General features: G+C 40.9%; 1 protein-coding gene across 4 annotated transcripts in view; it reads left to right on the top strand.

Annotated features, from left to right (window-relative positions):
* The window catches only part of cdo1 (cysteine dioxygenase, type I), a 71,595-nt gene that overhangs the window by 31,929 nt on the left and 14,630 nt on the right, over positions 1-25,036 (top strand). Inside the window, exon 1 of one of the 4 annotated variants that reach the window (XM_059969597.1) lies at positions 21,805-22,038. The exons of 1 other annotated variant lie outside the window; for it this stretch is intronic. In XM_059969597.1, coding sequence (XP_059825580.1) covers positions 21,869-22,038 — 170 coding nt within the window. In that variant the 5' untranslated portion in view covers positions 21,805-21,868. Of the gene's footprint in view, positions 1-21,804; positions 22,039-22,072; positions 22,145-22,693; positions 22,854-25,036 lie in introns of those variants that run through there. 2 more of the 4 variants (XM_059969600.1, XM_059969599.1) reach the window with 2 other exon arrangements.

The raw sequence follows: 25,036 nt of genomic DNA, 5'->3' as shown, positions 1-25,036 counted from the left end.
GTAACTCTGTATTCACTTAAACTTCTGAAGCCCCTTCGAGATACAACACATTTGATAATTGACCACACAGACCTCTTATCTAAGGGAATGCATAAAGCTGAGATCTGTGCTACGTAAACTAGTTGGTTGCTTGCCATGATTAGGACAAACTTATTACAACTGCATGTCAAGTACCAAATTAGCTATCAGATGAATGACTAAAAGATGCCCTTGTGTCATATTAGAAGTCTTCACTAACCAACAGAGTACTGGATACCTGTGATGATGGTAAAGGGAGGTTTTATGTTCGTGCAGTATTTCACATACCTCAACAAGGAAATAATTTAACCTGCTCTTTGAAAAGGATTCACAATGTGGACAAATACCCACATTGGGCACACGCTATTGTTAGGAATGGTACTGGGAAAGGGATAGATTATCAATATGTCAATGAGGGGGAAACCACTGGGCTTGCCTAGAAAAGATGACAAGACAGAAACTCCTTTTCAGTTCTGAATAAGGGTCTCAACCTGAAAGGTCGATTGTTTATTCATTCCCATAGATATTGCCTGACCTGGAGATTTCCTCCTGCATTTTGTGTGTTGCTTTGGATATGAAGACTTTCTTGTGTTTAGGATATTTTCAACAGTACATCCGTAGAAGTTTTCAGTTTAGTTACCTGCCATCAGTAAAACCCATGCAATCACAGGGAGACAATGCAAACTGCATAGAGAACATAGGAGGTCAGGGCTGAACCTGGTTCATTGGAGCTATGGGGCTGCAGTTCTACTGGTGGCAATACTGTGTTGGCTAAACTAGCTTTAGTCAGATCAGCTTTTATTTATACACATTTCTAAGTTCAATGAAATGACATCAAAACTGACTTTGATTAATCTGAGAAACTCAAACTACAGGTCTTACCTAGATTAGCAATTCCAAATTTATGGCTTCATGTAGACATGAATGAACACTTGGGAGCCCAATGAGATGGATGTGGATGGATTTATTAGCTGCTGCAAGTAAGAAGGCAATCCTCAGCCAGGTGGGAATTCCCTGCACCTTCTTTTCCAATCCCAACTCCCTCCTCCTGCAATATTTGGGAGTTGAGCCAAAACAGATAAAGTTGGAGCGAAGAGCAAATTCACTCACTCCCTGAGTCAGTAGAGTTAGCAGGTGACCAATCTTCCTATGCCATCTAGTTCTCCCACACAATATTTCTTAATTATTTTCAATTTGCAAACAGTTTAGGTTATAAACAGTTATCAGTAAAAGGAACATTTCGTAACCTAGAGATTTCCTGTAACTGCTGGCTATGTATGCATGTTCCATGTGAAGTAAAGCTGATTTTGTATGCATCTTAAACACGAGATTCTGCAGATGCTGGAAATCTTGAACAACACATGCAAAATACTGGAGGAACTCAGCAAGTCAGGTAGCATTTATGGAGGGGAATAAATAGTCCATATTTCAGGCCAAGAGTTTGATGAAGTCCTGATATGTGTTGTTTGTGTGCATCTGCTATTATTTTCAGATACTATTTTCAGTTTTCAGTCTTTGTGAATTTGGTCATTGTTTATTATTGACTGTTAATCATCCTGAATTTCTCTGAGAACTAGTGGAATAAGAAAATGAACAGATGGCTTTTCCATTACCTTGTTTTGATTTTTTTCTGTTCTTGCGAGGAGTTTCAATGCTTGTCAGATGTGTGCTATGGTATTTCAGACTGAACACCTTCCTTCTAATGCTAATTAAAGTGTTGTAAATGGATGTTAACAAAGATGATCCTGCAGCCATTTCTCAGCTTGGTAAATATTAAATCCTTTACTGATAATATGTGTCTTGTTTTAAACACCATTTAAAAAAGGAGCAAAGCTTAGATCCCATCCCAATGATAGTAAACATGCATCATATCCAAATTATTGTAGTTCATTGGCACCAATACTATCAGTTGCTGAAACGTCCATGGCTCTTAATTGGGAAATACAAAAGCTGGACATCATTGTATGGGACATCAGTTTAGCTGGACGTGGAGTATCTGTGTATTTCTGGTCACTACACAATAGGAAGAATGTGATTATGCTAGAGATGCATAAGGATGTCACCTGAACTGGAGAGCTTGAGTCATCAGGTGACATTGCATAGACTAGGCCTGTTTTTTTAAAGTGAAGGAAGCTGAGAAATGACATAACAGATGTACATTAAATTTTGAGAGGCATAGATAGGTAGAAAACCTATGTCTGTGTCTATAATGGGCATGTATAAATCAGAGAGCATTGGTTTAAGATGAGAGTAAGGAGGGTTAAAGGAAATCAGAAAGGTAAAATCTTTTACACAAGGAGTAGATGATATCTGAGATGAATTGTCAGAAGGCGTCATGGAAGCTTGCACTGCAACAAATTTAAGACACAATTTGACAGCTACTTGAATGAGCAGGGCATTGGGTGATTTGGAATTAATTCAGGCAAGTGGGATTTGGATATAAAGGCATGATAGTCAGCATTACACTGGTGGGCCTAAAGGCCTATTCCTACACTGAACCGTCAATGAGACGATGACTGAAAAATATATCAAGTCCATTATTTTCCCTCTGCAAAGTTGGCATGTGAGTTAGAAAGCATCATGAAGCAAACTTTAGCATGTCACCAAATACTCTAGCAAATTTCTGTAGATGTAACGTGGAGATCATTCTGACCGATTGCATCACTGGTATGAAAGTGCCAATGCACAAGATTGGAAAACGCTGCAGAGAATTGTAAACTCAGCAAACTCCAACTTGGCCTCTGGCCTGCCCACCATTGAGGATATCTTCTAAAAGTGATGCCTCAATAGGCTGTATCCATCATACTCACCATCCACAACATCCCTTCTTCCCATTATGGCCACCAAGACCTTGAAGATGCAAACTCAACATTTTAGAAACAGCTTCTTTCCCTCAGCTATCAGATTTCTGAACAATCTATGAACCCATGAACACCACCTCACCAGTTTGCTCTATTTGTTTATTTTTTATCTATTCACATTGATTTATGATCATTTTTATGTAATGCACTGTACTGATAATGTAAAACAATAAATTTCACAACAAGGTTCCAGATTCTGAATTAGAAACCAAATGTCTTCTAATGTCTAGTATATGGAACTTCAGTTTATAAAATTCAAAATAATAAGCTATATAGTATAAACATTTGGAACTTATAATTAAAGTTGGCATTTTACTGTAATTTTATAATTTGTGTGTTTCAAAATAATTATTTCCAGTAGCTTTAATGTGATAATTGCATTTGATAATGCTTGTATTGGAAATCTCTGACTCATTTCTCTACCTAGATATTGCCTTAAGTTGACCAGAATGTTTGTCAACCAGTTTTATGAAAAGCTTAGCAATCCAGAGTATGATCTCTCTTCCTCTCTTCACAGTTGCTTCCTGACTCGTTGCATAGTCATAGTGTTTTCCTTTTTTATTTCAAATTTCAACCATCTGTATTTTTCCTTCTCTGTGCAAATGGTTTTTATTTTGACATTAAGTGAACTTCAATCATCACATCCTTCTCAATACAAAATTTTTACAATATATCATAACTCCATCCTGCCTCACACTACCTGCAGCCAAATTCTGCATCTGCAATTTTATTAACTTCAACCTCAACTACTGAAGCATTCTCCTAGTTCATAATTTACAGCTCATCCAAGATTCTACTGCTTAAATCTTCACTTTACATAGACTCATTCCCTCATCACCCTTCTGCTCACTGACATATTTTTATCTGAGTCTAGCAATTCCCTGATTTTGAGGTTCTCATGTTCACGTTCAAATCTTCATAACCTGAAATGTTCTAATCTCTTTATTAACCAGCCAACTGCAATGCTTCAAAACCTGTGTATGCATTCAGCTCTGACCTATTGTGCATCCCCCACAGAGTTTATCCATAACCAGCTGAAATTTTAACTCTCTAACATTGACTTGCTGTATAATTCCCTCAATAGATTTCTAAATCTCTTCATTTCAAAGGTTCAAAGGTCCAATTTAATGTCAGAGAAATGTACATACATGTATACACACACACACACACACACACACACACACACACACACCACACACACACACACACACACATACACACACACACACACACACACACACACACACACACACACACATACACACACACACACACACACACACACACACACACACACATACACACACACAGACACACACACACACACATACACACACACACACACAGACACACACACACACACAGACACACACACACACACATACACACACACACACACAGACACACACACACACACATACACACACACACACACATACACACACACACACACAGACACACACACACACACATACACACACACACACAGACACACACACACACACACACACACACACATACACACACACACAGACACACACACACAGACACACACACACACACACACACACACACACACACACACGTACAATATATATCCTGAAATGCTTTTTTCTTCATAAACATCCATGGAAAAAAACAGAAGTGCCCCAAAGAATGAATGACAGTTACATATGAGAACCCTAAAGTCCCCCCAACTTCCCCCTCCCGTGCGTAAGCAGCAGCGAGCAACAATCCTCCATCCCCCCACTGACAAAAAAAAACAAGCATCAGCACTGCCACCGAGCACTCAAGAGTGAGCAAAGTGATAGCAAAGACACAGACTTGCAGTTACTCCGAAGACTTTGCGTTTCAACCGGCATTTGATATACCATTTCCAAGGATAGCCTGTTGGAGAATAGATATTAAAGCATATCTATTTAATCAAACTCTTAGATATTAACCCTAATGTTCTGTGTAACTCAGAAAACTTTATTTTCTTTGCATTTGAACCTTTTGCTCTATCAAAGGTTACATTAATGGAAACTGCTGTTTAGAGGTCTGCAAGAAACTCTCAAGTATGAACTTATCAAACCAATAAAATATAGTGCACAAACAGGGGTGATGGAGCCCGTATAATTAATTCATAGGGTGTTATTTGTTTTTATAGGTCTAAGTCAGTTGTTTGAAAGGTTCAGAGAGTGAAAGGTTGCTGTACTTCCTTTCTCCCACCAGTGCCCCAGTTTCTGCAACTCTGATACTTCTACTTCCTTGAAATCTGCCACCTTCTGTTCCCCTACAATCTTCTTAAACATACTGGGGTATTATTTCCATGTTTTCTTTAAATTTACTGCAAAATGGATTAATCCACTGTGTAACACCTAAAAGAAATCAATCAAAAGTGTGCTAGAATATAATATGAATAATACCCAATTGTCCAGAATATCTGCTGAACTGGTTCTACCAAAATCCTGTGCACCTAGATGATTAAAGTTTTCTGTAGTCCTTAATATTTCTTATTTAAATAATCAAATTCTACCATCAAACCAAACATTCCATTTCCTCCTCAAATCTTCAAATCATTCAGAGCCTGAAGTATTCTGGAGATCAACAATAAACACAATCCCAAAATTCACTTGACTATGTTAACAACCAGCAAAGTCCTGCCTTGGCAGTATTTTTAAATTGTCAGTACTTTGATAAATATATACCATATGAATGCTTCAAAAACTAATGTGCTTGAATTAAAGACAGTAAATGTCATAAGAATTGCTATATTTAAAAAATAAAGATACATTTATTATACTTAAAAACATAAGCCAAAATATACCTAATAAAGAGAAATTTACTTCCGCCTAGCCTTTCCTTCCTGTTCCAACAAGCAAAATCAAAGCCCTAGTTTTATCCAAACAAATATCTAGACAACCTAAGAACATAGCTGTCAAATCTGAAAATTTACAACCTTCGGAAAGCAATGGAGATTGGCTGTTTCTGGAAGTGAAACTAGTTTGACCCTAGATATTAATATCTGCATTATGATAAAGAATTTATAACTACAATCAACAGCGATAAGCAGTGTGATGAAACAAATATAATCAATCTGAAATGCTAACTCTGTTACTCTCTCCATGGATTCTGTCATACTTGATGAGTAATTACAAAGTGTTGTGTTTTCATTTCATTGAATTACATTGAACTTGATGTTTTACCAATGAGCACTGTGTAGTTGCTTTTATACACTTTTCAGTTAGAGTAATTGCCATCAATGTGAAGTGTTTAGGTCTAATTTAATTAATTTCTCAACAGTATCAAAATGATCATGAGCGGTGACATTTAAATTTCAATGTTGTGGCATTTAGTCAGCAGGATTATCAAATCCAAACTGATAAATAATTATTTCATCACAGAATTAAGACTGTGTGGACTTTGTCCTTGTGAACATGGGGATCAAACAACTACTCTGTAAAAGCATAAATTATTGACTTCAGGTAAGATTATCTCAGAGTAACTTTAGTCACCAATATGGTGGTTAATTAATCTGATTAAGTAGCTAGATATTAGAATACTGTCCAGGTGCATGACTTTGTATTTAATTATAACAGCTGAGGAGGTATTCTACATAACAAAGTCAATCTGTAGGGGGAGAAAAGGATCATTTTTCATTAGTCCACTGATGTCATTAAAGAATGTAAAATTGTCTTCTTCCTCATTCTGGTCATCTTTCCTCATTCTCAAATTTGCCCCACATTTCCCTTTAAATCTCGTCTTAAAGCTATGCCCTTTAGGTTTAGACCTCCCTGCTCTGGGTAAAAGATTGTGACTATTCATCTTATTTATACCCCTGATTATTTTATAAATCTCTATAAGGTCACCCCTCAGCCTTCTATCCTCCAGTGTAAAAATCCCCAGCCTAAGAAGTCTCTCCTAATTCAGTCCTAGTAACATCTTTGTGAATCTTTTCTGCACCTGCTCCAGTTAAATGACATCCTTCCCAGTGCTAGGTAACTGGAAATGCACACAATACTCTAAGTGTGATCTCACCAATGTCTTGCACAGATGTAACTTGATGTCCTAATGCTTGTATTCAGTAGCCTGACCTATGAAGGCATGTATGCAAATACCTTCTCTAGCAGCCTGTCTATCTGTGTCATCACTTTCAGGGAATTAGGTACTTGTACTTCTAGGTTTGTCTACAACCCTCTTTAAGGCCCTGTTACTGTGCAAGTCCTGCCCTGGTATAACTTTACAAAATGTAACACTTTGTACTTGTTCAAATGGAAAATTCCATTTTCCATTCTTTGGCCAACTTTCCCAGAAAATTTGTTAATGATTACCAGCAAGTGTCATCTCTGTGAAACATGTGAAACTGCACTGGTTTTCTTGTCTATGTGAGTCTAGTGAATGCACACTCCAGTCCTGCCAAACTCGTGAGATTGGAATGGCTCTCCCACCTCAAACCCCAGTTTGTGTGGATGCTGTGTAATTTGCTACCCTGTTACAAATCAGTTCCATGAAATAACAGACAGCACACTGCATACGATTAAAGGAATTACATTCATGAATTGTAATTTAACTAAAGAATTAGTAAAGAAGGAAAAAACAAAAATGGCCCATTGTAATTAAACAGTTAAATATGCACAAGTTGGAGTTCAGCTCTTCCCAAAATTCATATTCACTGATCAGTTGATCTCGGCACCTTGCTCCATCGAATCACTGTTCTCCACTGGGTTGAATCCTATGACTGCTTCTCTCTTCATCTCCTGCTGAATAAAGGACCCAGCTCACATTCCAAAGCACCCATTATCTTTAAACATAACACAAACACTGCTTCTACAGAAAGACCATTACACTAGCAGTGTACTTTGTGTTTACACGAGCAGTGAAACCTTTCCCAGGGTGTTACACATGGTTTAGTGCTCCTACTGTTACTGAAAATAATTTTTGAGATATTAATGTTATCAGGAATGACAAGAGAAACTGGGACTTTCTCCTTAGAAAAGTCCCAGTGGTCCATGTTGGGACCGATTGTTTTTACATTTTATGTCAGTGATTTAAATGATGTAATTGAGAGCTTTGTTGCAAAGTTTGCAGACAATTTGAAGATAGGTGGAGAGGTAAATTTAAAGAAGTAGACAGACTACAGAAGGACTTGGAGAGATTAAGAGAATGAAGAAAGAAATGGTTAAAGGAATACAATGTGAAGAAATATATGATCATGTAGATCAAATGCTAGAACAAATACAAGCATAGACTATTTTCTAAATGAAGAGAAAATTCAAAAATCTGAGCTACAATCAGACTCGGAAAGCCTCATTGAGGATTTACTAAAGGTTCATTTGGAGGTTGATTTTGTGATGAGGAAGACAAATGCTATGTTAGCAATCATTTCAAGAGGACTAGAATATAAAAGCAAGAATGTAATGTAAAGGTTTTATAAGGTGTTGGTTAGGTCTCATTTGGAGTGTTGTGAGCAAGCTTGGGCCCCTTATCTAAGAAAAGATATACTAACATTGGAGAAGGTTCAAAGGAGGTTCACAAACATGATTCTGGGATTGAAAGGCTTATCATATAAGGAACATTTAATAGTTCTGGGTCCATATGCACTGGAATTCAGAAGAATGAGGGAGGATCTCATTGAAACTTATAGAATGTTGAAAGGCCTCCATAGAGAGAATGTGGAGAAGATGTTTCCTAGGGTGTGAGATTCTAAGGACAGATTGGAAGAGAGGTTCATCCATTTACAATGGAAATGAGGAGGAATTTCTTCAGGCAGAGTGGCAAATTTGTGGAATTCATTGCCACAGGCAGCTTTGAACACCAACCGTTGGGTATATTTAAGGCAGAAGTTGATAGATTCTTGATTAGTCATGGCATGGAGGGATACAGGGAGAGGGCAGGAGAGGGAAATGGATCAGCCATGATAAAATAGCACAGCAGACACGATGGGCCAAGTGGCCTAATTGTGTTCCTATGTCTTATAATCTTATGGTCTTATAGTCCATATAGGAAAGCCAGCACATATGAATTAAAGGCACATCATATTTGACCAAATATGATGAGTCTGTAATGTTTCAATGATCTAACAGGGAATGTTGATTAAGAGAGTGCAGTACAGGTTTCAGAGGTCATCTGACAAGAGACTGGGTAGCTATAATAAGGATTATGAAACAAAGAGGTGTGTGTCTATGTGGGAAAAAAATGACAGTGACAAAAAATAGAAAATTATGTTTGTTTTAGATTGGAAACCACTTTATATGATAGCCTTCGGGATCAACACTAGAACCACATTGTCTTTACATTTATTGGATATGGCTACAAGAGGTGAATTTTCAACATTTGTAAATGACATCAAATTTTGAGGTACTATAAATAATAAAGTAGATTAGTCAGGGAGTGTGAGAAGACTTGGATAAATTGTCGTATTGTGCAGATGAATGGCAGATGAGATTTAATATAGAAATGTGACATGATACATTTTCAAATAGGAGAAATAATATCAGCTAAATGCCTCAGTGATAAAAGTTGTGTAGGTACTGTATATGGAAACCTGTATGTTTGTGTGTTTAAATCATTGGAAGTGGTGGGACACATTGGGAATATAATTAATAAAACACATGGGTTTGTGGGCATCTTCAATAGAGTCATCAAGTTCAAAAGTAGTAGAGTTGTGTTGAATCTTCATAAAATATTCATCAGGATCTAACTGAAATATTTCATTCAATTTTAGTCACCGCATTCTATAAGGATGTAAAACTTCAAGATAAAATACCAAAAAAGATTAATTGGAATGGTTTCAGAAGGAAGGGAATTTGGCTGCATGGTAAGGTTTGAAATGCTAGGGTTACGTTAGAACAAAACTAATAGGAAGAGAATTAAGCTATTTTCTCCCTCATACCTCCTCTGCCAATCAAGTAGACCAAAGGTGTTTTTCTACATTGTACCTCTTCTGCTTCTATCATTTTCAGGTCCTGACCCTATTTCCCTTAAATCCTGTAATATCCAGAAATCTGTTAATCACTTTTTCTTTGTGAATTATTCTTCTTGGTCTTTCTTTTGAAGAAAATCAATGACTGACAGAAGTTCCTGAAGCCTCTGGTGGAAAAAAGTCCAACATTTTCCCACTTCTAAATGAGTACGTTCCCTCCTATCTTCTGAACATTTGAAAAAATTTCCAGTTCTGATGAAAGATCCTCAACTTGAAACATTAGTTGTTTCTCTTTCTGTTTTTGCTGCCTAACATGCTGAAGATTTTTATCCCTCTTGCACCTTCTGTTCAACTGGAAACAACGTTCCCTCTAATTTATTTTTACAACTGCACAAACCAGCCATTGCTCTGAGCAGGAAATTTTTTCATGGCCTGAAAACTGTGCAGTACTTTAAATGTTTTTTTGTAATATGCGTATTATGAATATTTGAATATTTGGAATGAAAGTTGAAAAACTTTTGATTTTATCTACAAAATTATATGAGCATTACATAAAATTTCAGCTGTGTGTCAACAAAGGCTATGTGCGCGGGAGCAGTTCAGTTATTGTGCGGCCGCACACCCATGCAGCTTAGAAAGCACGGTGATTAGAAACTTTCCCAGTTCCAATGAAAGATCCCAAATCTGATATTTTAGTTCTCTTTCTGTTCTTGCTGTCTAACAGGCTGAGGATTTTCAGCATTATTTGTTTATATTCCATATGTTAATATATTACCCCAATCCCATGTGTTTGAATTCAGCATATTAATGTCTTATGTGGGACTTTACTAAAAGTCTTCTGAATATCCAAACACATTACATCCATGTATTCTCCCCCATTAAGAAAAATCTGTTATATCCTCTTTAAAAACTCCAACAATTTTGTCAGTCATAATTTCTCTTTCATAATTTCATATTAACTACATTTGATTCCATTGATATTTTCTAAAGATCTTATTATCATCTTGCTTACTATAGATTCTGGCATTCTCCTTGCTATGGAGGTCAGGCTAACCGGTTTATATTTTCATGTTTTCTCCATCTCTCCTTCTGGTTTAAGCCTGGCGCTGGTGAAGCCCAGCAACTACTTACTGGTGGCAAACAAAACAAAGAACACAACTAAATACTTTTGTTATGAATGTACCACAGCTCTGAGGGGCCGAAGGCTGCGGGGTAGCCCCCCTCCTTTGTGAGAATCGCAGTATCACTATTGATTTGGGTTATGAGACCCAGGAAATGAGAGAGAGAGACATGCAGAATGTCTTGAGCCCCCCGGCAATATAAAGCTACGGGAAACGGCCATTGTCTCTTGGGGACGGACTTGTGTATTACAATACTGTGCTACGTGGAAGCCCTCAGGCAAAGTGGGCTGGTTGAGGGAGGGATTGCATCGCCCCCAACCTGATTGACATCTGAGACCCTGTGAGTCAGGATAAAAGAGGGTCTGTGGGAACAGCCCCTCAGACGCACCAGAAGAAATGCTAGCGATCCTGTAACAGCGGAAGCCGGTGGGGGAGGCCACGTGCGTTCGGTTCCATTTGCCCTGGAACCGGTGCCCTTTACCATGGAAAATTGGCTTTTAGCTAACAACGAGGAAACCAACTCCCAACGACTCTCAAAGGATTGACATCATAAAAGGACTGGGCAAGTTTTAAACCCGTCTTTCTCGCAAACCAAAATGCTGCAGCTTGAACGAACTAACAGCGACTTTTATATTTCCATCGGACAATACATTATCCCCTAGACAACGATAGAGCTATTTCTTATTGATTATTATTATACCCGCGCGTTTAGATTTAGTATTGACGACGTATATTATCTGTATGTTTGCATTGATATTATTTTGTGTATGTTTATCAATAAATACTGTTAAAATAGTACCATCAGATTTCAATGGACCTCTCTATCTTTGCTGGTAAGTGACCCAGTTACGGGGTTCGTAGCAACTTGGGATTCTCGTCTCAGGATTTGATACCAAATTGGAGGGCCAGTGAATCAGGCTTGTAAGTCCAAACTTGGATCTGGTACGCAGGTAGCCAGATGGGAAACCAGCAAAGATGGACGTGGGTGAATTTATAGAAAACCCGACTCTGGAGGTGCTAGAGGCGGCCACCAAATCAGACTTGATAAATTTGGTGAAGGGGTTAAACCTCGCAGAGGTAAGGTTGTCAATGAAAAAGTGGGAGATGCGAAGGGCAATAACTCAGTATTATATTGGGAAGAATGTGTTTGCCGCTGAGGTGCTGGGAAATATCCCTGAAAAGGTACCAGCTGGTGGGATGGCTCAGTTAGAGTTGGAGAAATTAAGGTTGGAACATGCAATTAAGGTAAAGCAGCAGGAAAGAGCTGAGAGGGAGAAAGAAAGGGAGCATGCGCTCCAGCTAAAGGAGAGGTGAAACGGGGGCAGGAAAGAGCTGAGAAACAAAGAGAGCATGAAATTTAGTTAAAACAGCTGGAAGCAGCTGAGAAAGAGAAAGAGAGAGCCGAGAAAGAGAGAGAGTATGGGGAGGCAGAGAAACAAAAGAGACATGACTTGGAGATGGAGAAGTTAAGGCAAGGGCGAAGAGATGAAGGGTCAGACCGAGAGGAGTGGTTTAATGTTAATCGAGAGTTGAGGTTAGTACCTCCGTTCGAGGAGACGGATGTTGATAGTTATTTCTTGCTTTTTGAAAAGGTGGCAGTGAATCAGAAGTGGCCCAGAGATCAGTGGGTGGCGTTGTTATAAAGTGTGTTAAAAGGGAAGGCACAGCGGGCATATACGGTGTTGGCCATGGAGGAGGAAGAGGAGGAGAGTTATGACAAAGTAAAGGCAGCTGTTCTCCGGAGTTATGAGCTAGTACCTGAAGCGTATAGACAAAAGTTCAGAACTTTAAAGAAAGGGTGGAATCAGACGTATACCGAGTTTGCCCATGAGAAGGGTGTGCTCTTGGACTGTTGGTGCACAGCAGAGATAGTGGAGGAGGATTATTGGCGTCTCAGGGAGTTAATTCTGAATGAGGAATTTAAAGGTTGTGTTTCGGATGATATCCGGATATATTTGAATGAGAAGCCGAATAAGTCCATCTCAGAATTTGCTAGGTTCGCAGATGAATATGCCCTAACCCACAAGACAAAGTTTTCCTTGAACAAAAGTTCCCAGAGAGACCGTGGGAACGATAGAGAAAGGCCACCGGCTGAGGCAGAGGTCCCGCCGGGAGCTAGTGGTAAGGTTGAGGGGGAAAGGCCAGACGGCCAGAGATTTCCGGGCTTGTCCTGTTTTAATTGTGGAAAGGGGGGGCATATTGCATCTAGGTGCTTTGCTCTGAGGAAAGAGACAGGAAAAAGAAAAGCAGCCGTCCCTATCGGATGTGCTGTGGTAATCAGTAAATCGACAAGAGAGCCCCGGGTAGACAGAGTATGAGAAGGGTCTGAGACTTGTCTGTCAAACGGAACCGTGTCTGTGAGGGAGGGAGACACACCAGTTCCAGTACGGATCTGGAGAGACACGGGGGCTGAGCTGTCGTTGATCAGCAGTAAGGTACTAGATTTTGGTCGCAAGATGGGAATGGTAGCTATGAAAGGAATAAGCAAATGGTGCCCTTACATAGGGTCATTATGAATTGTGAGCTAGTCTCTGGACCAGTTGAAATAGGGGTGCGATCAGAATCCCCGAGAACTGATGCAGACGTCCTTCTTGGTAACGATTTAGCCGGTGGGAAGGTTTGGTCAGCCATGACGCTGTCAACCCGGCCAGTGAGCATTGCGGCCCCGCCCCTAGATTCCAAGATCTATCCTGCATGCGCGGTCACTCGCAACATGTCGAGAAAGACAGCTGAGAAAGGGAGCAGTTTAAATCCGGCCAGTTTCAATTTGGCCGAGACGTTTTTACCGACCCTGTACCACGAGGGTTTAGAGGGTGGTAAAACGAAGAGTAGTAAAGTGAAAGAGGGTAAGGGAGAGGAGGTAGACCTGCCCTTAGCGAGGAGAAAAGTTCTAGAGGCAGAAGATAAAGATGAGAAACAGAGAGAGCTGTTAAAAGGTCCAGGGTTAGACATGGATGATCTGTCTGGTTTGGCAGAACTGTTTGAAGAAGTTGAAAATTCTAAAGGTGTTCCCGATAATGAAATGAGGGCAGTCCTAGATGAAAAGGGTGCCCTTACCTTGAAGAAGTCTGCTGGGTTGGCAGATGAGGTTGTTTCAGCCTGCGGGGTTGAGTATACTCCGGAAGGGAGTTGCCCAGAGAGTAGCTGGGAGAATCGGGGAAATATAGAATTTGGACCGGGTACGGGTATTGAAAGCCTGAAAGAGGCAAATGTCCCGTTTGAGTGTGTCCAAGATGTGGATGCACGTGGTACTGAACCTAGTAATGGAGCTCAGAAAAAGTCTGAGGTATTTGATTCAGTTGAAAAGGAAGGCCGTCCTTGTGGGTCAGATAGATTTGGTTCAGCGAAGAAAGGGTTAACCTTGGTAATAGTGGGAAGTGAGAGTTCCCAGGTGTTTGTGCTCGATGGTGTGTTAAAAGTTAACGCGGAAATCAAAAGTGGGGAGATGAATATTATTATTGAAGGAAACGGGAAATATGTAGTTCCCAAATCGAATGAAGAAAATTTAAAGCCTGCGGATCGCTTACTGATTGAGTTGGAAGATGACGGGGCCCACCGTGCTATTGTTATTCCAGAGTGTGGTGTGAAAAGGCAGAATTTGAAATGCTGCTTGAACAAAGAGTTCGAACGGAAAACTAATAGCCTGAAGGGTCCTGAAGAGAGGGCTGTGTAAAATTGTGTAAAATTAAAGAATTGGGTGGAAATTCAGAAGATGGTCTAAGTTTGGGACACGGTGCTGATAAAATAACTCCTATGAAAGAAGCGGGCAAAAGCCTATTTCACCAGAGTACCCAAGCTCCCCACGTGGGGATTAACCGGAAAAGAGGCGAGGTTTAATGGGGACGCCATTTTTAAACAGCAAAAGCCGGTTTTACAGGATTTTGACAAAGCATGTGAATAATAAAGACAACCCCATGGAAGCCTGCCTGTTAAGTTTGAAAGCAACAGAAAGATTAGTATTTTCATAAACTTTTGTAGTATACACGTAGGCTAAGATCACAACTCCTTAGTTTTTGTTTGCTGAAGGAAAGAAATTAAAATAGGTGGTTATTAAATTGAAGTCTGATGCTACAAGACTTTAGTAAGGTACAAGATGTTAAGATATTAAAGGAAGTGACACTGTAATCGTTAACTGTTTAGATGCTGAATTGAATGTATAGCTGTATTACTCTGTAGTGAAAAGAAAGAGCTTTTGTATTGTGTTAGATTCTAAAATCCTGTAAGACTCTGTACTACCTTGTTTTCACCGCTGGTGAAAATGCTTTGAAGAAAGGGGGTGTTATGAATGTACCACAGCTCTGAGGGGCAGAAGGGTGCGGAGTAGCCCCCTCCTTTGTGAGAATCGCAGGATTGCTATTGATTTGGGTCAGGAGACCCAGGAAATGAGAGAGAGACTTGCGGAATGTCTTGACCCCCCCCCCCCCCCCCCGGCGATATAAAGCTACGGGAAACGGCCATTGTCTCTTGGAGACAGACTTGTGTATTACAATACTGTGCTACGTGGAAGCCCTCAGGCAAAGTGGGCTGGTTGAGGGAGGGATTGCATCACCCCCAACCTGATTGACATCTGAGACCCTGTGTCAGGATAAAAGAGGGTCTGTGGGAACAGCCCCTCAGACTCACCAGAAGAAATGCTAGCGATCCCGTAATAGCAGAAGCCGGTGGGGGAGGCCACGTGCGTTCGGTTCCATTTGCCCGGGAACCGGTGCCCTTTACCACGGAAAAACGGCTTTTAGCTAACAACGAGGAAACCAACTCCCAACGACTCTTGAAGGATTGACATCATAAAAGGACTGGGCAAGTTTAACCCGTCTTTCTCTCAAACCAAAACGCTGCAGCTTGAACGAACTAGCAGTGACTTTTATATTTCCATCGGACAATACATTATCCCCTAGACAACGATAGAGCTATTTCTTATTGATTATTATTATACCCACGCATTTAGATTTAGTATTGACGACGTATATTATCTGTATGTTTGCATTGATATTATTTTGTGTATTTTTATCAATAAATACTGTTAAAATAGCACCATCAGACTTCAATGGACCTCTCTGTCTTTGCTGGTAAGTGACTCAGTTACGAGGTTCATAACACTTTATTAATAACACTTTTACATGTAAATTTTATCGTAAACAATCACTGCAAACAATGGAGAGGTGAGCGAATGTGCGGATGAGTTGAGGGTCGAAGCGTGCTGGTGCAAGGGAAAGTTGAGGTGAGGTTGAGGCATATTCGAGGCAAAGTCAGGGCAAACAGAACAATGAAGAGGCAGATCTGAAGCCTGTCCACCTAAACCGAGAGCAAACTTAGATCAATCTAAGTGCCAGGCTGATTTGGAAGGGTTGGGTACAGGCCAAAATGTGACAGTGGGATCCAGGCCCAGAGCATATTGATGCGACAAAACTAGTATGAGGCACGACCCGATGTTTGGATAATTTAAATACCGACCAAATGGATTGAAAAGGCAGCGTGTCGGGACCAGGGACGAGGGTTGGGCCAGTTCCGCTCACTGAACTGCAGTGTTTACTTGACTCTGCACTGGACTGAGGCTGCAACTATAGTCTGCTCCAGGTTTCATGACTATGGACTCACTGTTGATCTGAATGCTATTTGCTTACTTTTATGTTTGCATGATTTGTTTTTTCTTTCTCTGCACATTGTGTAATTGACATTATTTTTATGGGTTTTTTTGTTTTGTGGCTGCCTGTAAGGAGACCAATCTCAAGGATCTATAATGTATACATACTTTGATAATAAATATACTTTGAACTTCAAACTTAAATAGTAGGATTACATTTACAGTCCTGTATGCAGGAACTGTACTATTGTTTATAGAATTTTGGAAGATTATAAGTAATGCACCCACAGTTTCCATGGCTTCCTCACTTAGTATTCAGGGGTGCATATTAAGGGGCCCTAAGGATTTATCAGATTTCAGTTCAATGAATTGATTCAAAATTCTTTTCCTCACCAGTAAATACCTTTAATTCCTTTCATTCTTGTTAAGAAGCATTGATGAGCAAACTGTTTGTGCCCTCTTCTATAACGATAAATAAAAGTATTTGTTTAGAATAACTAAACCTGAAGTTTTCCCATTGTCAGATTTACATTTGTCTTCACTAACCTATATCATTTAATTTACTTGCAGAAATTTTGCTGTCTGTTGTTACGTCCCTTGTAGGCTTGTTCTTGCATGATATTTTTTATCAATCTTTTGATCTATTTTTGCAGAATTCCAAATAATTCCCAACCCTCAGGTTCACTGCTTTATCTGGCAACTTTTTATGACCACTGTCCTTAACTTTTCATAGTACTGATTGATTTAATTTCCTTTTGTACTTTTGCTTCAAGTAACTATTGTCTTTCCCTCATTGATCCCTTAAGTTTCAGCCATTAGGTATTCTATATCATTCTTTTTAATAGAAACATAGAAAGCCCACAACACAATACAGGCCCTTCAGCCCACAAAGTTGTGCCGAACATGTCCCTACCTTAGAAATTACCAGGCTTACCTATAGCCCTCTATTTTTCTAAGCTCCAGGTACCTATCCAAAAGTCTTTTAAAAGACCCTATTCAACCCGCCTCCACCACTGTTGCCAGCAGCCCATTCCATGCACTCACCACTCTCTAAATAAAAAACTTATCCCTGATGTCTCCTCTGTACCTACTCCCCAGCACCTTAAACTTGTGTCCCCTTCTGGAAACCATTTCAGCCCTGGGAAAAAGCCTCTGACTATCCACACGATCAATGCCTCTCATCATCTTTTACACCTCCATCAAGTCACCTCTCATCCTCCATCGCTCCAAGGAGAAAAGGCCGAGTCCACTCAACCTATTCTCATAAGGCATGCTCCCCAGTCCAAGCATCATCCTTGTAAATCTCCTCTGCACCCTTTCTGTGGCTTGCACATCCTTCCTGTAGTGAGGTGACCAGAACTGAGCACAGTACTCCAAGTGGGGTCGGACCAGGATCCTATATAGCTGCAACATTACCTCTCGGCTCCTAAATTCAATTCCACAGTTGATGAAGACCAATACACCGTACACCTTCTTAACCACCGAGTCAACCTGCACAGCTGCTTTGAGTGCCCTATGGACTCAAACCCCAAGATCCCTCTGATCCTCCACACTGCCAAGAGTCTTACCATTAATACTATACTGTATTCTACCATCATATTTGACCTACCAAAATGAACTACTTCACACTTATCTGGGTTGAACTCCATCTACCACTTCTCAGGCCAGATTTGCATCCTCTCAGTGTACCACTGTAACCTCTGACAGCCCTCCACACGATCCACAACACCTCTAACCTTTGTGTCATCAGCAAACTTACTAACCCATCCCTCCACTTCCTCTTCCAGGTCATTTATAAAAATCATGAAGAGTCCCAGAACAAATACCTGAGGCACCCCACTGGTGACTGACCTCCATGCAGAATATGGCCCATCTACAACTACTCTTTGCCTTCTGTGGGCAAGTCAGTACTGGATCCACAAAGCAATGTCCCATTGGATCCCATTCCTCCTTACTTTCACAATGAGCCTTGCATGGGGTGCCTTATCAAATGCCTTGCTGAAATCCATATACACCACATCTACTGCTCTTCCTTCATCAATGTGTTTTGTCACATCCTCAAAAAATTCAATCAGGTTCGTAAGGCACAACCTGCCCTTGACAAAGCCATGCTGACTATTCCTAATCATATCATACCTCTCCAAATGTTCATAATTCCTGCCTCTCAAGATCTTCTCCATCAACTTACCAACCACTGAGGTAAGACTCATTGGTCTATAATTTCCTGGGCTGTCCCTTTTTTGAATAAAGGAACAACATCTGGATTTTAATGATATGCCCCAATAAAGCCAAGTCACACATTGTACCTTCATAATTGCCTTTGCCTAAATTTAAGACCCAGGTTTCACTTACCATTATTTCACATCAGATCATATTGTGTGCAGGCAGTGCCATAGTGAGACCCAGCAATGATGCAGTATGCAACATTTGGGGGGCATTGGAATACTAGGCAGGCCATAAAGACAAAACATGCATTGTCAGTGTTCTTTAATTTACATCCCCAAGTTACCTTGATGTTTGTTCTTTTTATGGTACCTATAAAATGCTATATATTCTGTTATTTCTACAATTTCAGTGCGTTGATAGAGATTAACGCTGTGTATTTGATGAAACCATCACAAGTCATTTATGCAGGAAAACATCAGCAGTCCTAATGTGCACTGGCCCATTTCTAATGGGAAGAATTTTCAAAAGGCATGATCACTTCTGTGCCAAGCCTTGGGTAAGGCTATTGCCAACAGGGTCAAGTCTGCACTGGAACAGGTGATCCATCCGGACCAAACCTGTGCTGTACCGGGCAGGAAGATCTCAGATAGTCTCGCACTACTGAGGGACACCATCGCCTATGTGCAGGACAGGGGGTGGACGTCTGCCTGGTCAGCTTGGACCAGGAGAAAGCCTTCGACAGGTTATCGCACACGTACATGGCGGATGTGCTCTCCAAAATGGGATTTGGGGAAGGAATCTGGAATTGGATTAAACTGCTCTACACGGACATCTGTAGCGCAATCCAGGTCAACAGGTGGGAAACAGGCAGCTTCCTCATCAGGTCTGGAGTCAGGCAGGGCTGCCCTCTCTCCTCTGTCTTGTTTGTGTGCTTCATAGAACCATTTACCGAAGCCATCAGGAGGGATGAGGGCATAAGAGGGGTGACTCTGCCAGGCAGTGGAGGGACCCAAGTCAAAACCTCCCTGTACATGGACGACGTCACCGTCTTCTGCTCTGATCCGAGGTCTGTTCGCAGGCTGATCAGCATCTGCAAACAGTTCGAGCAGGCGTTGGGGATCTGGTTCAGAGGGGCCGAGGCGCGCAACAAGAACTGGCTGGAGCGGACTGCCAAGGTCAAACAGAAACTGGGGCTGTGGGAAGGACATTCCCTATCGATAGCGGGCAAGAACCTGGTCATCAGGTGTGAGGGGCTCTCAGGGCTGCTGTACTTGGCGCAGGTGTGGCCAGTCCCCCGCTCCTTCAGCTCGGAAATCACCCATGCCGTCTTCAGATTCGTCTGGGGATCCAAGATGGAGCGGGTCAGACAGACCACCATGCACAAGTCCCTGGACAACGGGGGCAAAAACGTCCCCAAAGTCACCCTCACCCTGATGGACAGCTTTGTACGTGGCTGCATCAGGTTGTGTGTGGATCCCAGGTACGTGGGCACCAAGTACCACTATGTGCCCAAGTCCTACCTGTCGCCCTGGCTACGTAGGATGGGTCTGGCCCCTTTCCCACACAACACCCCTGTCAGCTGGTCGTTACCGCCATACCTGTTCTTCGTAGAGAAGTTCTTTCAGGTCAACGCCTTTGACCACAGGGCCATCAGGCAGTGGTCAGCACGTAAGGTCCTGCAGGCACTGCAGGAGAAGGACGAGATGGACACAGTGGGGTGGTTCCCTGAGCAGACCGTCCAGTTCATCTGGCAAAATGCCTCATTGCCAGACCTCACCAACAGGCACCAAGACCTCGCCTGGCTGGCGGTGAGAGGGGCCCTCCCAGTCCGATCCCTCCTGTACGCCCGGAGCGTTGTCTCCACACCCCTCTACCCATGGGAGGACTGCAGAGAGGAGGAGTCAGTGACCCACCTCTTTGCACACTGTGGGTTCGCGGAGAAGGTGTGGAGGAGGATGGAAGGGGCAGTGTCGAGGTTCATCCCCAGCAGCTGCGTGACAGAGGACTCTCGGATCTGCGGGCACACTGAGACCAACATCCGGAGCTGCTGGCAGATCATCAACTCGGTCAAAGACGCACTTTGGTCGGCCTGAAACTTGATGGTCTACCAGCACACGGAGATGTCCGTGGGGGAATGCTGCCAACTGGCACATTCTCGGCTGCAGGAGTACATGCTGAGGGACGCACTCAAACTCGGTGCAGCCACCGCAAAGGCCCGGTGGGGAAGGACCCCAATCTAGGGTTCTTCTCCTGCAGGAGTTGAGGGGTAGAGGGGTTGGGGGTATACCCCCGAATGTAAATATTAAAGAACAGTATGCCACATGGATGGCAAAAACTTTGAATTTTGAAAACATTAAAACAGTAATGGTAACAACTGTAAAGAATTGAAAGTCATTGAATGGTTATTGTGTATAATTTTATTTTTGAATAAAGTATATTGTGTTTAAAAAAAAAGCCTTGGGTAAAGCTTCTTTCATCCAGATTTGCACATAAAATTGGGCAGAACATGCTCCAGTATCTAGGATTATCCTGACCCTATCATTTAAAAAAGTATGGCGTAGACAAATATCAACTACAGCTGGAAAGCTGAAACAAAACCAAAAAATGCTAAAATGAGAAGCAGCTCACGTTAGCTCTCTTTCCACAGATGCTGCCTGACCTGCTAAGTGTTTCCAGAATTTTCTGTACTTGACTCAGTTTCCAAAATGCTCGTTGAAATAACATTGCATATTTTTGTCACATATTCGGAGTGCTTTCACCGCAAGCATTGCAGTGGAATGCAGAATGTAGAGTTGCTCGGAAGGATTAGAAATACGACCCAGTAGTCACAACAGCATTCCACAAAAAAAACCTTATCTCCCCTGTAACAAATTCCTGAAATATCTTATTACATCTGGAACACGGTAAAATCTTTCATCGCAAACTAAAGGGAACAATTATGCTCACTTTAACGATTAACTTAGCTAAGTAAGATAACCGTTCTTTGTATAAACAGCACGCATATTTATTATGTATCGGTCTGCATTATTTCCATACGTTGGGCTGAAAAGCTGAAAAACACAGTGTTCCGGGAACGTGATTGAAATTCCTCCCTGAGTGACAGTTGGATCTTCCCCCGGCGCTTTAATCGAGTCTATAAATAGCTGGCGTTAGCCACTTGCTAGTTGGTTCTGTGAAGGTGTTGCTTAGTGTTGTGCTGTGGTAGGGAGAACTGATTATGGAGCGGACAGAAATGCAGAAACCTCAGAGCCTATCAGATATAATTCAGGATTTGCACCGCATTTTTTCTGATGACAAGGTCGATGTGGACGAGGTGCAAGCTTTGTTACAATCATACCAAAGCAACCCCCAGGAGTGGTGGAAGTACGCTAAATTTGACCAGTGCAGGTGAGAGGTTGACCGGGTGAGATGCGAACTCCGTATGCTCTGCCGTACATAAAATACCGTGATCATTGCTGGGTCAGTGGTTGTATACATGCAGTGACTGAAAAAGGTAGGCAATGAGGAAATATTTAACCCGGATTGTGCCTGTCTGCTGGGGTGTAAAGCTGCTAGTTAGGCCTATAGTTATGTACGCAACGTTGTTCGGGCCACTGGGACTACCGGGATTTTTCCCCCTGTGTATAGTTATGCAAATTTTGTGAGCCGGTGACTGAATATTGCAACTTTAAAAAACACAAAATGCTGGTAGAACTCAGCAGACCAGACAGCATCTATGGGAGGAGGTAGTGACGATGTTTCGGTCCGAATAAATATGTTTTGAATTATCACTCATAAAGAATGTAACTGATCCAATTTATAATCGGAGCCTCTTTTTAAATCTGCTTTCACGTTTCTTAAATTTCATAAATATTTCGTTCCATTAATTTCTAACAGGGATTTGATATTGATGGAATTCGCTAAAAATCAGATCTGTTAATGTCGCGCTGCTGCTTTAAAACAAGAACTTGGGCTGTGGTATTTATGGAACGTATCTGTTTTGCATTGCAAAAACGTTGCTTTGCTGCCTTGCCCTTAGTAAACTGATCGCACTTGCAGCTTGGACCGGGACTATGGAAGACGGCTGCAAAATAGAATTTCACAATGGTGGAACCTTCCCTTCAACCTAGCGGCACGTTTTGGAAATGGTTCAAAACATTTGGAAAATGTTTAACATGGCGATAAGCAAATCAAGCCCAGTTTGAAACAAAAACAGAAATGTTGTAAGTTATGGCCCTTCATGCCTTTTGTAACTTTTGATCCCATTCTGCAATCTTTAGCAGCCATTTTCCCGAAGTACTGACTTATTCTAAGAATCGAAAATAGTGCGAGCAACATTTCTAGTGGGAAGGATATTCTAAATTGTCACTTATCTATATGTTGGCTCTGCCAATTTAATGTTGCATATTTGCAGTGAGTTTGATGTGTTTTGCTTCATTGATAACTGGTAGAAGGAAGGGAAAGTAATACGTAGTATAATTGATCTATAGTTTCTCCATAATTGGTTTGTTACTGACAGAAATTGTGTTGTTTTAAAAATTGATGATACACACCTGATGGAGATGTTCCAATCAAATCCATCCATTACAGGAACTGGAAACATTAAGTTTTTTTTAAAGGCAGGAAATTGTGGAAATGTTTGAGTTGGAAAAAATCTGCTGGAGAAACGATCGGTGTTTCTGTATTGATGAATTTGAACCTTGTAACAGTGCTTTTCTCGACAGTCTCAAAGTGAAGCCAATGAAGCAGTTTCCATGTGCAGGCATTTGCAATACAGAAACATGGCAACCAACACTAGCCCATCAACCTCCCATAATAAGCAGTAAAAAAACGTTGCAATGTAATATGGTTTGAGTAATAAATACAGTAGAACCCTACTTTCGAGTTCTTGCTAATGGGGAATGGGGCTTTCCATTCACGGTAAACCCAACTCATTGTGCATTCTGCTAATTTTTGGATCATGATGATCTGTCTTTCTTTCCTGCTTTTTTATGCAAAGGACTCCAGGTTGACTAGAATCTGCAGTGCAGTGTGTGTGCTGTTGAGACAAGCTCACTCAAGCTGTGGCCAGGTCAGGTTAAGGTTGGATTTTAACTTTGTATCTGTACAGATTTCTGCTGTTCTGTAATGTCATTGGTCTGCCTCATCTACTCAAGAGCGATAAAGTCTGAAAACTGGCATCTCAACATTACAACACTTGTAGCACCAAAGTACCAGTCTATATCTTCACATTCGGTCCTTTAAACATAGTATGCTAACTGTTCCTGTTCATTGCTCCGGTGATGGAAGTCATCAACTTGTGTGAATTAATCTAGAGGTTTACACAAGGAAGTTTTTGGGTCTTTTAAATCATGGAATGTCGATGAGGTAAAAATGGTAGAAGAAAAATGGTACAACAAATTGAGGGACAATTGAATATGGAGGAAGAGCAAGAGGGAGTCATGACGTTAGAGCAAATGCAGTTCTAGCAAAATGATATTTTTCGTACCTTTCAGAGGTCTCATGATTGAGAACTAGTTTGAATTTGATTCTCAAAACTTTGTACTTCCAGATCATTCAATTGTTTAGAGCTCAGAGTTTTAGTTTCACCCCAAGTTAAGTTTTCTCTATTTATACAGCATTCACAAAAGTTCCACCAAACTTGCTGCTAACTTACCAGGTCATATCTTGAACTATTATTGTGTTGTAAGTATATTCAGTAGTTAACCATTTTTCTTTTTAACCAAAACAGTTATGTTCTCATCCCAATTTAAATTCTGATACAGAACTTTGTATTGAGGTGTCATGTCAATGTTGTAGTTGGTTAAGAGGAGTTTCAATTGTATATACACCATTATGTATTCCCCAATGCAAATTAACTCTCGTCAGATTTATTAAACTGAAACCCAGTATTTTCTTACCCTAAGCATGATGTAATAGAAAGAATGGAATTGAAATATATTTGAACGTCAATATCCTGAGATAATCCATTTTATAAAGAAAAGCTTGGATTAGTATGTTTTTGTTGGGGTTATGTAGCTAGAAGTGGAAACTATTTGAAGTGAAAGCTGTCATGTTAAGGTCTACTAGTTGCTCTTCTGCAGGAAGATTAATTTCAGTATATTTAACTATTCTAATAATTTTTGATCCCCTTTTTGTTTTGTTATCAGTTCTCCGGTCTTTGGATCTAAGCAAGGTATCATGCAAGGACTACTATTTATACCCTTTCTTGAGAAATGTTTCAGTAAATGTTACCAGAGGAAGACCAGAATTATTGTTCCCACCCCTCAGAATACAGGCACTCAGCATATGTGAACATTTAACCTCCTTCAGAAGTTGGGGAATATCAAAAGATTGTGTGAAACTTTTTTTTTACTTCTCCAGTTCTTTGTTTAAAATTAAATCTTACTCTGGAGCAATGTGCAGA

This window comes from Hypanus sabinus, chromosome 5 (genome assembly GCF_030144855.1).
Source record: "Hypanus sabinus isolate sHypSab1 chromosome 5, sHypSab1.hap1, whole genome shotgun sequence".
In the NCBI taxonomy this organism is placed as follows: Eukaryota; Metazoa; Chordata; class Chondrichthyes; order Myliobatiformes; family Dasyatidae; genus Hypanus; species Hypanus sabinus.
Note: the sequence above shows the minus strand (reverse complement) of the source record. Positions and strands in the feature narration are given on the sequence as shown.